Source organism: Lepisosteus oculatus, chromosome 9, assembly GCF_040954835.1.
Source record: "Lepisosteus oculatus isolate fLepOcu1 chromosome 9, fLepOcu1.hap2, whole genome shotgun sequence".
NCBI lineage: Eukaryota > Metazoa > Chordata > Actinopteri > Semionotiformes > Lepisosteidae > Lepisosteus > Lepisosteus oculatus.
This window is the reverse complement of record NC_090704.1, coordinates 7746334-7759622: the sequence shown is the minus strand read 5'-3', so window position 1 is coordinate 7759622 and position 13289 is coordinate 7746334. Positions and strand designations below refer to the sequence as shown.

Sequence of the window (13289 nt, the reverse complement as noted above, 5' to 3'; positions counted from 1 at the left end):
CAGCATCTGAAGTAAAGCAAACTGATGTACCCTTCCACCATTACCACTTTCTAATTAAGGTAATTAAATATAATTATTCTCAGCTTTAATTAACTGTGGTTCTAATTTACATGGATGACTCACTGATAAATCACAACTGGAATTTTAGCTCTGCTTTAAAATGTGCATTATTGAGTTTATTTTTTGTAATGCTAATGAGGCCATCTGAGAATAAATTCTCAACAAAGCAAATCCCCAGCAAAGCTTTATGAGAATGATTTGGCTGAGGAGAGACATTCTCTGTGTGACACTGAGTTTTTCATTTATGTTTTACAGGAGACAGTAGGATTTGCAAGGCTTTTAATATTACTTTAAAGTAAAATCAAATGGCACATAATTGAAATCATTTTAAAAAGGGAAACATTCAGTATAAACCTATGCATTGAATGTATAAATATTGTATTCTGAATGATTTATATGCAAATTATCCAAAAACTGTTTTTTTGAACTATGACTGAGCACTATGGCTCCTCAGAGTTGATTTTTTAAAAAATATTTTACAAATAGATCAGGTCTGTCAAAAGCAAACAGGGGGGACAAAACACATAAAGGAAAGATTTCTCAGGGCAGCATACTGAACTGTACTTCCTCAGATGTATGCTTGGTTAATCAAAACGTGGCCCATCAATAATTCACAGCAGATCTGAGATTGCTCATGTACACCAAATGATAAATAGCAAAAGAGCAGCCTGTGCCACAAGCAAATGAATGATGTACGCAGTCTAGCAGAAAAATGTAGCATTATTTCATGAGATTATTTCATTAGAAGCTTAGGGATTCTAAAACGGATGAAATTTTAGAAATGCATTGGATCACCTTACTGTACATGTGGAATACATAGGTTTAAGTAAATAGGAAGAATAAAATCCTGTTGTTGCACCTGCAAAATTTATTCTCAGTCTGAAAAAACAGATATCTGGTCTTATCTTAATTTAGACTTATAGTTAAGAGAATAAATACTTTGTACTATAGTTCAAGAATGTTTTTTAACTCACAGTGAAATTGATGTGGGATCACATCATATAGAATTGAAGAAATTTCTCAAAATGTCTTTATGCTTGTGCTGCTTAATGTACTGTATACATTTAAGCCAATATATTTCCCCAGAAACCAAGACTGTTTTATACAATTTTCATGCATGAAGAATAGATTTTTTTAACAGCTCTGTTCAAGCAGAAACAAAATGCTGTCAATAACTGTACATGTTTGAAGTGATCATGAATATTCTCCCTGCAATGTATGCCAACAATGCCCACAAACTCGGATACAGGTGTGCTAACATTTTGTCATAGTATGACAACAACAGAATTACAGCATTGCTATAAATGCAAAACTAAAGATATCATTAAACATGTCTTTAAAAATATCACAGGGTAGTATAAAAATACAATCTATTTATTCAGTACTAAAGAAAATAAAAAAGCACCAAAACGGTCTAAATTTGTCAGAAAACATGGCCTTTGAAAACAATTTTTAAAGCAAGATTGTGTGGGGATAAGGGTTTTGATTTGTACATTGTTGATGATAGCAGTATTTTAATTCCTCATTTGCTAACCATTAAGAGATGTCTGTGTATAACATACAACCAAATGATTCCTAAATATGGGAAGTTAAAGACATGGTTAATTACTAATGTCTTACCCAGTTTGTTGTAGCAACCTAAAGAGGAAATTCTTGTATTGATCAAGAGAGGCAAACAGAGATGAGAAAACCATCAGGAAACTGCAATCATAATATGGCAAATTTTGAAGTATACTTGGATACTGTATGTTTTTAGATTAATTCTCATCTAAAGCTTACAATTTCAGAAAGCTTTTTCAGGAAGAAATTGGACGTAGCTCAAGAGGAGTAGAATAGGAGAGAATAGATATGGAATCTTTTCCATATCCGTATGTTCTGCAACAGGTTAAAACATTTAAAAAAATGGAAGCACAAAACACATTTATGTCATAAGTGAGTAAAACAAAAGCTAAAAAAAAACAGCGTCCACAAATGGCCGAACAAATCAACAGAGGAAAAAAAGCACTTAATAAAAATTATTAGAAAAGCACAAGATGCAGTTAAAGAAAAGATGAGCGATTAATTCCAAGCACAGGTAAGAAAAGAGAGTAGCCGAAAGAAAGATGGGAAGGAATATTGCAATGACAGCTAAAAACATTTCTTTCACTACTAGAACAGCAAAAGGACCATTAAGGATAAAGTAAAATTTATCTGGGACAGTGATGGGAGATCTCTAGACAATGAGGAGGAAATGACTGATGTACTACATGAGTACTCTGGTCTGGAGTTCACTAAGGAAGAAGTTAAGAACATTTCTCAGGCAGTAGGAGGAAAACTTTCTGTATTAAGCAGTATTAGCATAGAAGAGGCAGAAATATTTTGAATACTGGGATTAATAAATGTCCAGAGCCCCAAGGCATCTTACTTTCTGGAGCAGTGTGGCGCCAGGGTGAGGGTTGCAGACTCTGGAAAATTGTGGGTTCCAATCCTTGTCGAGACACTGCCATTTTACCCTTGAGCAAGGCACTTCGTGAAAGTTGTTCCAGAAAACCCCCCAGTTTTCAATTGTGTTTGATGCTTTTGATAAGGTAAGTACAGAACGCTGACCTGGAGACAGAGGTGTGGCCACAGAAGAGGAGCACAATCTTCTTCACATTTACATACACAGCACTCTAAACTGGCTTGATATGCTAAGTGCCTTTACCTTGCAGGTACGGTATATAACAATATAAACATAGGAAAGGTCAAAACCAAAACGATCAAAAGCCAGAGTAGGAGAGCGGTTTCCGATATATTAGACTATGAGCAAATGTGTGTCTGCTTGAAGAGAATGAAACACATTTCATGCTGAGTTCAAAGTTTAGGAGATTTTCTAGAAAGACTGGACAGGGAATAACACTGCACATATTCACACCTACATAGAGGGCCAAACTTAGAAACCGGGCTGCTCAATGATGGATTAGGTACCATTATAGATAGAGGACCCCTGGAATAGTGACCTCCTAATAGGGTAGCACAGTGCAAGTATTTGATGAAAATAGGTGAATGTTTCAATTTATCAATAAATTGCTGTACTATCGATAAAACAAAAAAGGGGTCATCTTATGACAATTTAAGTTTTCCATTTGCAAGAAAAATAAGCTTAGAAGGATTTATTTTAAGCACACAGCAGAAAGAATTTTTAAAAATTCAGTTCCCGTTTGCACACAGCCCAGTACCAAACAATAATGTTACAATCTAATGATGAATTAATCATTTTTGTGAAGCACAACAGGAAACCAGGATTCTCACTGTTGCCTTGGTAACTGGCAGAGGGAGATTCTGTGAAGGACTTCATAGTTCACTGGGCACTTTCAGAACCTTCCACATTTTGCTCTGTGAATAAAGACCGATTCTTCAGAAAGAGCAGGGCATTTGGGATTCATTTTCATATTGTTCTTAAAGGTGCATATTTCCTTCAAGAAAATGCTTAAAATGTGACATTTGACTAAACCAAATGCTATCACCTTTTCTTTCTTGAAAAGAAAATGTTACTCTTACCAAAACATCCAGTTTATAGAAAGAGTAAGTCTGACACCGTTTTTTCTGTAGATTGGTGTGTCCAATAAAATAAACAAAGGAAATACATTATGTAATTGCATTTGAAACGGCCCAGGCAGAAAACTGGAAATTAACTCAAGTGCATACTTTAATTTACCCAATAAGCAGCAAAAATTAAATTAAGAGAAAAAATCTATTACACTTTAAATATTCATTTATTGGGTGCTTTATACATAAGGCTTTTAAGATTTAAAATGTGAACTTCAGGGGAGTCTGGAAGAGACTTCTGATAATTTATTCAGAACTGGAAGGATGTGTGCAGTCAAGTTTTACAGAAAATAAGAAGCTTTAAGAGGAGATGACATAAGACTACAATATTACTTCTGACAATATCGCGTCCCATATGTTCTGCTGTCTTTCTCTTGATCTCAGCAGGAGCCCAATGCTTCAGTTACTTCGATAAAGCAGTACAAGAGAGACTCTCCACGCAAACCCTTATTATTGTCCACCAGAATGTCTTACAGTTGCAAGATTGGGTTCAGAATGCTCTGATCTGAGTTGTGATTGATGTCTGTCATTAAATAACACACACACACACACACACACACACACACACACACACACACGTGCTGGATCTTGCATAAACGAATATTGGCATGTGAGCAGAAGTAAAAGATGCCCACAGAGACAGTTACAGCAGGTGGGATAGCAGTGAAATACTCATTATCCAGGATACTGACAATCGAAAGTGACCCCTCCCTCTCTCTCTCTCTCAAGGGTGGACCCCTGGGAATGTTATCAGGATACTTGGCAGACCACTTGCAGTGTGTTGGAGCACCACCGTGACCTCATGAAGGTAGGCTGAAGCTCTGTTGGCCCACATTACCGGGGGAAATTAGTAAATTTCAGCTGCAACGCTTTTTTTCTCATTCTTTAGCTTTAAGGTTGCCCAATTTGGCTTGTTCATGCAGATATGCTGGCTAACACATCCATTATCCAGAAAAGCTCCTAAACTCTGCGTGTGTTCACCTCCTTAGACATTCTGTATGCAAATAAATCTTCCACTGCTTTCAGAATGAAATCCCTGCGTCTTCTTCCATCCCATTAAGAGCAATGATTTCATGGACAATACGAAAAAAAACCTATTACAATTCCTTGCCCACTCCTCAGTAAGATTTGATTATATAAACCACAATTATTTTTAAAGTATCAACAGACAGAAATGACCTCCATTCACTTTTCCATGATGGATCGCCAATATTCTGTCAATGACAATATAAGCAGACTTCATCCTTATTTGGAAATTAGAACACTTTGATTCACATTTAACAGTTTATCTTACTACTGTGCCTTTCAATAATGCTCTCTACACTGATGCAGTCTCTAAATATGCAGAATGTGACTTGCAGCATCTTGTGGTGATATAAACTGTGAATGTTAATTGAGTTCATTCATCTAAGATACACACTTTTTCACAGTTTCAAGCCATGTAACACAATGTTTATGAATATGGCAGAGTAAATATTTTTTAATTAAATATGGGAAAAAAGGGACACACTATGCCTGAATAAATTTCTCTAAGGAAATACTTTCCCAAGCACCAGCTTGTCTCAGTGTGAGTCAGGTATGCAAAAAAAAAAACAGTTTTAAATACCCTTCTGTAAGGAAGGCTGTCAGTCATTACAGTTTACTTTACCTCCATGACATTGAAAGTAACACATTGTGTATCGAACCATGATAAGTTATACATCTGAGCAACACACAGTATAAACTTTAATCCTCCACTGCACATCATATACAGTACAGGGTTCGGTTTGAAATCCCACATATTCAAGTTTTTAAATGTCTTTTTCCTTGGAGTGTCATTACCATAAGAGCTTTGCATTTTGCAACTCACGAGGTAAACAATCTTCCTCTGTAAAATTATCTGTGATTTTTCTGCGTAAATTATATCTGGATGTAACAGAATTTATTGTTGAGCCGGTTGCAACCAACTCGGCAAAAAAAAAAAATATTCTTTAGCAAGATCTATGGATGCATCACTTGTCATTTTATCAATAAATCGATGTTAAAGCACCCTAATGATATTACCACAATGGTTTCAAAACTGATACTGCACCTGCCCCCCACAGTATATACAGTATGTGGAAAAGCGGATATTTTATTAATTAAGCCCTTTACTAATAAACCTGTAAAATATCTTTTACCCCCTTCATTGTTTTTATAAACTAATCCTCCCCATCTTCATGCTGTTTTGGATACGGTTGGGATCTAGACTCAATATAATTGTATCCTTGTTATTTTCCGTTCCTGCAATTGATCTGGCAGTGTAAAGCAGATTCAGAGGAATGGAACTCATTTCCCTTTCTGTTAAGTCGTCCCAGGATAGGCTGCTTTTGAAGCTGATCATCTGGCAATCCGGAATTTATACTCCAAGTCTTGCCTGATATCCCCAGATTTTTCCTGATGAACGCATGTTAACTGAGAAGGATTTAACCCACAGCTTGTACTGGGATTTACCATCATGCGGTCCTCTCTCTCTCTTAACACCCAGAGTATACAAAACAGTACTTTTCTGTGAAACCTTCAGCAAGTGACAGTAAGCAAAAATTTAACTAAAGTAAACCATGTCAAAGATGCATTTATAACTGATCCTGTTCATAGGATCTATCCTGGTTAATTAGAAGATAACAATGATTAAAGGAATGTTTTTGAGAAAAAAATTAAAACAAAACATTTTTCTGACCAAGCAGAAGGTTACTTACCCCAGTACACTAATATGATTCAGACATCTTAGATCATCTTCCTCTTGAGAGATATAAGGACTGAAAATACAGTCACTCCAAATTATTATTTAGATGTCTTCTCAAAGGTTTAGAAAGCTGTACATCGATTGGATAAGAGGCCCGGGGCAATGGTTAAATTAAGAGTGCATTTCATTTCTGAGCTGCCTTTAACCTTCTTTGTAGCTCATTGATGTTGCTCTCAAAAGAGAGTCTCACTGCCTGGAGAAATTGGTTTATAGCTGTTCAAAATGGTTGAGGATTACTGTAAGCTTTGTTAGGTTTATTCGTATTTCACACTTAATTTGCATCTCATTAATTTAACTCTAATTGCCTGGAGATTGCCTTTTTACTTAGCCTCTCATGATATTCTTGAGAGTTTTCTGTGTACCTTGCATAAAACTAATTTAGGCAATTCAGAATTCCTGCAAAGTAAGTGTTTTTGTTGAAAACTTATAAAGCTTCTGTTCATAAACTCAACTGGTATAAGGAAGGTTTATTTAATGAATCATTCAGCGAGAGTGAAATAAAGTTGAAAATCCCTTGAAAGCAATTAAGTTATACACAGAATAAAATCCCGTAATACAGTATGTATGGTCTTTGCATTAATGTTTGCCTGTCACCTCTTCAAACCCACATGAGCCTAAATGAATTAGTGTTGCTCCATCCTTTTCATGCATTTTCCAGTAAATCCAGATAACAAATACATATTCTCATAGCAAATGGAAAATATAATTGCTAGCCATTAACTGCTGTACCTTTCCTGGTGGGATTAACAATGTAATTGCAAAAGTGTATAGTAGAAGTCATTTTTTTCCCCTCTCCACATAATATCTCTATTATAATAATGTCATTCTGACTTTGGGATGAGGAATCTCAAAATGGTTGGACAAAAGAATAAATAAAAGCAAGAGGTTGAAGTTGTAGGGATTCTCATAGTCTCTGCTTTAGGTAAATGAAATGGCTTGGAAAATGACTTATTAAAGACCACAGTAAATTGTAAGCCAGTTGATAAGATAAATGCAATCACCTGGTGCTCCTCATTTGAAACTGCAATAGAATACAAATTAAGAGTATCATTTTTTATTACTGATAATGCATTTTATTCCAGTCCTTCAATTCACAAGGCTGCTCTTTTTCTGCCATCTGATTTTCTGTTGAGAAATGGGGCAGGCTTGCCCAGCCCAGGTTTGTTTAAGGGTTTAGTGAGAGCAGACAAATTGCCCACCTCATCTCAGAGGCACGGAGCCTAAGTATTTCTCAGCACATCATTGAGCCATACCGATGACATACTGGCATGCACTTTTGCAAGATTACCGAACATAAAGACTGTTCTTAGGAGTTCCTAAATCATTTTCTTCACCTCCATGAAGAAATACTGAATGATGCCAACAAAAAGTTTCTGAGTCACAGCAGGGCTGCAAGACAAAATGCAGGTTGGATCCCTCCCACGGTAAAGTGTCGTTATTGGAGATGCGGAAGAGGAGGTTTGAAATAAACACTTTTTGGGATAACATTGACATCATTGTTACAGATCCTTAAGACATTGTATTTTTTACAGGATGTGATAGTATATCCTTAAATTCTTCCCATTAATGCCAGGTAGTCCAAGGAATTAAAAGAAAAAAATGAATGCTTTTCATTAAAGATTTTGTCCCGTTCTGGATCTTGAGATAAATTATGGGTCTCTGGTGCACAGTGCTCCCCAAGTGGAAATCACATCACCTTTACAAGAATTTGACAGAAATGGGCACCTTTTGGAGTCCGACTGTAAGTCTAAAGAGAGGGAGATTCACAGAAACCAATAGGTGGTCCTTAGAGGACAGGATTGACTTACAGAAGAGCAAAAGCAAGTGGAATTGAACTTCAGATCATCTCAAATGTATCAGAGAACAGGTTCAAAAGAAGCCAGAAGTAGGCACAAATCATTTCATAGGCTACACTTTGGAAATTTACACTGCAAACAGTTTCTCAACACCTTGCCTGAATTTATAAAAAGGTGGCCTCTTAATTGCTTTCACAGCTTTGCGCAATTCAGCTTTGGTGTTGAAGCTGATAAAAAATTCATTTTGTGTCTCTCTTGTTCCCTAGAGGGTGACGGGCTGCATCCTATCTAATGTGAATTCTCCTTCAACGACTCCAGTGATTGGACAGCCACAGAATGAGACACGCCCCATCTATCAGAACAGCAACAATACAAGCAACAAGCCTACTGCCAGTGAGTTCCTCTCGTCTTTCCCTTCTAAGAGATGGACTCTGAAAGTAATAGGGGTATTGGACACCACAAAGACATCAGCATTCTCCAAGGCAGATCTCCACAGTCAGAAAAGTAGTAGATGTGCAGTACATGCCTATGCTCAGCTAGTGAAGAGGTCTCCAGCCATAGTCCTTGAAAGCTCCAACCCAGCAGGTTACACAGGTCTTACAACACTAATTTCTAAATATTTCAAAAAGTACTTCAAATTGTACTGTATTGATACAGCCAGAATAGCATGAGTTAAACATATCCTGCTGTCTGCTGAACATCTTTAAGAGTTAACGCATCATCTAAAAACTATACATTGCTTTTTTGCAGTCTTAGTAGGTGCTCACAATCTCTGGTCAAGAGAGTAACTGTACTTTGTAAACATCTAACTATCAAACAGCTATGAAGAAATATTCTTTGGATTTTTCTTGGTAGCATATACAGTATTAAACCCTTTAACTGCTGCAGCATATACATTTATCTATCGTATTACATTTAGGATATTTCTAATGTACATTTACCAAGTCAAAACAGGCTCCACACACAATATACTAAACGATTAGATTACATTTGACTTATGAATGTTTCATGTTATTTCTTTACATGGAAGATGCAATGCTAAAGGATGCCGATGCTAACCTCTAGTATTGCCTTATATTACTTTTCCTTTGAAATAGGATTTATTGTTGAATCACACCCACTTTTATTTCAAAATCTGTTTTGTGGAGTGTGCCGGTATGAAGGATAATGCAACATGATAAAACTCTTGAATGTGTCTGCATCAGTATTATTAATTTGTTTGGATGGGAGGGTAGGGGCAGTGTGTCATTATTGTATTTTACGAGTTCCAGAAAGCAGAAATGTGGAGGCCTCTGCTGTACTGTTTTCTTTGATAAGAGTTCCACTTTGTCCACTAACTCTGCCATGATTTTCTTCTGCAGTTAAACTGTTGGGGAAGGTGAGTGAGAGCTTGGGAAAGATCTGTTGTGTCCGGCCCCACATTGAGCGCTTCACCTTTGTGGGTAAGTAAGAAGTAGATCTTCCTTAATTATACTTATATAGCACTCAAAGCACTTTACAGGTAATGGGGACTCCCCTCCACCACCACCAATGTGTAACCCCCACCTGGATGATATGATGGCAGCCAATGTGCGCCAGAACGCTCACCACACATCAGCTATCAGTGGGGAGGAGAGCAGAGTAATGAAGCCAGTTCAGAGATGGGGGTTATTAGGAGGCCATGATTGGTAAGGGCCAACCCTAATCTTTTCGAGAAATGGCCTGAGATTTTTAATGACCACAGATAGTCACTATACTGGGGCATTAGGACCCACAAAGACTGCAGGGTGAGCACCCCCTGCTGGCCCCACTAACGCCTCTTCCAGCAGCAACCTTAGTTTTTCCCAGGAGGTCTCCCATCCAGGTACTGACCAGGCTCACACCTTCTTAGCTTCTGTGGGCTGCCAGTTGAGAGTTGCAGGGTGATATACTGTACAATAGCTGCTAGCTTTTGAACACTTATGTCTCCCTGATGTATTCAGCAGCTTTGAAAAAGGAATCTCTAAATTTAGCTAAGTTTCTAACTTCTAACTTTCTATATTCTAACTTTAAAGTCTTTACCTTTAACGAATCACAAGTGTTGGTTATACACAACCTCTCTTCAATCATTCTCCTCTCAGTTGTCGTATTCCATATTATATGCATGGTTTAAAGAAAACATGGAGGCAAACATTTTCTATTTTAATGGAGATTGACTCAGCATCATAAATGTTAGCAATGGCCCACTTAGAAATGTATTTATAGACAACCCAGGTGCCATTTAGGATTAAAAGTAATTCTGTGATATAATACAGCACAGGTTGCACTCTGGCACTTCTACATGGAAGACACCATCCTAAGCAGATGCAGTAAATTAAAAGGCTCTGTTCTTGTACCAATTCTAAAGTCATGTACAGTAATGTCCCTCCAAGGTCAAAAGAGATCAATACCATTCAGCAAGCCAGAAATTACAACATCAAGGAAAGCAAAGGAAATCCACAGACATCACATTCATCACAGTTTGACCCATCAGTCTTTAGCCAAAGACAGACTAACTGATTATCACACTGGCAGAAAAAAAACTCCATGCCACCAGCAGAGCACATTTTTTTGTATATAATTTTTAAAGCAATGTGTCAAATGCTTTGAACCTCATTATCAAGATGTTACAGGCGGGGAAGCAATTTGCATGAGAAATGCATAACGGAGTGCAGAGCCCTATTGCAGGCTTGGCAATGCTCCACACAGACTGGGCCCTTTCTGAGAGATGATTAGCTGGTAATTGCTCGGGGCTGTTTGCTGAGAGACAGAGTCGCACACAGAAAAACCCTGCTGCTAATCCAAATTAAAATGAATGGATGGGCACACACTGCCACATCCCCATTAGGAGTGTGAAGGCAAAACTTCGTGAATAAAGCTTTTAAGGAAAATCTTTGGCAATGACAAACCAGCAACTGTTCTATTTAATTTTTTTTATTTATTAAAGTCATCTGAGGTGGAAACCATTGTCTTAGAGACTAATAATACCAAAAAAATCAGTTAACAAATCCTGCATGAGAATACAGACACATCAGAGGATAGCCACTACAAACGTAATGTATTAAAGTGATTTTTTAAAGAAAGCACTGATGCTACTAGACTTGGTGCTAGACCACAGAAAGCACCCCTGTCTCTTCCTGTCCAGTTCACTGCAATACTTTGGTCCAGTACTTGTTTCTTATTCGGCTGTGGAGCCTTCTTCAGGTGTGCCATAGGTCTGGTTGGGTGATTATGTACATACTTATGCAGGGTATATCATGTATTTAATGTTACAGATGAGAATGCAAACCTGGGCACTGCAATGAGATATGAAGAGATTGGTGAGTGCACTTCTTGTTATATAAAGTATAAAAAGACCACAGTATTTGCAGATGAGTTCTAATCCTTCTGCAAACCTACTTTATTATCCTTACACAGTGGAAATTTTCCTTAGGCCTACAGAATACGCAAAAACCTTCAATTGATTTTACAGACGTATATGATCAATGTAAGATAAATAATACCATACAATACAATATAGTGCAAAAACATAAGATTCAAGTGTGACCTGTGTGCATATACTGTATATGGAATAGCATGGAATAAACCTATTACTTGTTCCCTTTCAACCTACGCATGCTGACGCAGCTCCCCACCTGATATACTGTATATGCTGCCAATGCAATGCTGTGAAGGGGCTCATGCATCATAGTTTAAAAGAGTAAAGGCACTCTGAATGAATGACTTTTTTCTAACACTAGGGACTCTGAAGCGTCATTTACTATTAACACTGCTTTCCAGTAAACACTCCTGGTATAGATGTGGTTCAGCTGGTTTTGTTTCTGACCAATAATATATATTCTCCAAAACAATCTTATTTATCATGATAAATTGTCCCTTACTCAAACTCTGATGCATCTTATGGAAAAATGTTTTTTCATTTTTAGGCATTTCTATTTACTGTAGAAGTATGGTTTTCGCATACATACAGTACATTAATTAGAATTTCCAACCACACTGAGCTTTAACAGGTGAAACCTCCAGGTACTCTAGTACAGCTGTGGGGTCATCAATGTGTACTTGTGACTACCTAGTATAGTGCTGATAAGATTGAACAGGTCATGAAAAAGATTGAATTGAAAACTGCACGGTGGACAAATGTAATGTGGTGATATATAAACAAATAAATAAACAAATAGCACAAAGAGGAACGTATTCCCTCAAATACTGACATCACACACAGAGAGCACTACCTGTAGAAAGACTCTCCTTAAAGTGGAACATCTGGTCCTCTACCTGTATCCAAATTGCAATGCTTACTAACTGTAGAATCACCCAATTTACAGTATGAAATGCTTTATTTATCACTTCTTTGCCCTATTTCTGTCTTGTAGAGCTGCGGATCCTATTGTTGTGTGGCAGTGACCTGCTGGAGTCTTTCTGTATCCCTGGGTTGTGGAACGAGAGTGATGTGAGTTACTCTACAAGGCTCCTAGAAAATCTAGATACTTGCAGTGCTCACCATCTCCAGAGGGCGGTGGTCTGTCCGGGCAGCTGGACTCAATCGCCTTTCCTGGTCATCAAAGCCTGACTTGTTATGAAGAGGAAAACGTGGGGAGTAAAAACGGGGAGACTCAAGGGTGAAAACTCTGTCCAGTTTCATTCTCCTTGAGGATGAGAAAAGAAAAGGGAAAAAAAACCAACACTGTCAGATGGATTTTGAGAAGTTTCTAAACGTATGACAAGTTGGAAAACATTTCTCTTCCCCCTACTGTATATGTATTTGTGTTGCAGATGGAGGTGATTGTAGGAGATTTCGGGATTGTCGTGGTCCCTCGTGATGGCACTGACACAGAAAGGATCATGAACCACTCTTCAATCCTCCGCAAGTACAAGGTGGGATGGTCAAGTCTCCCCAAACAAGTACAACAAGTAGGCAGCAAAATTTACATCAGCTGGGGTTTTACTGTTAATGACTGTTGGCAAGTCACAGTTAATGGGTTCACACCTCATAAGGATAAGCAGAACATGTAGAAATGGCTATTTAATTTCAATACAGAGCAATTATATAACATTATTAAACTATTAAAAAAATATTCATTTTAAAATGATAAAAAAACCTAACC

General features: G+C 37.5%; 1 protein-coding gene across 1 annotated transcript in view; it reads left to right on the top strand.

Moving 5' to 3' along the window:
- The window catches only part of nmnat2 (nicotinamide nucleotide adenylyltransferase 2), a 64398-nt gene that overhangs the window by 47108 nt on the left and 4001 nt on the right, over positions 1-13289 (top strand). Inside the window, exons 4-9 of the mRNA XM_006634631.3 lie at positions 4357-4435; positions 8454-8580; positions 9549-9629; positions 11460-11504; positions 12558-12634; positions 12958-13059. Coding sequence (XP_006634694.1) covers positions 4357-4435; positions 8454-8580; positions 9549-9629; positions 11460-11504; positions 12558-12634; positions 12958-13059 — 511 coding nt within the window. The remainder of the gene's footprint in view (positions 1-4356; positions 4436-8453; positions 8581-9548; positions 9630-11459; positions 11505-12557; positions 12635-12957; positions 13060-13289) is intronic.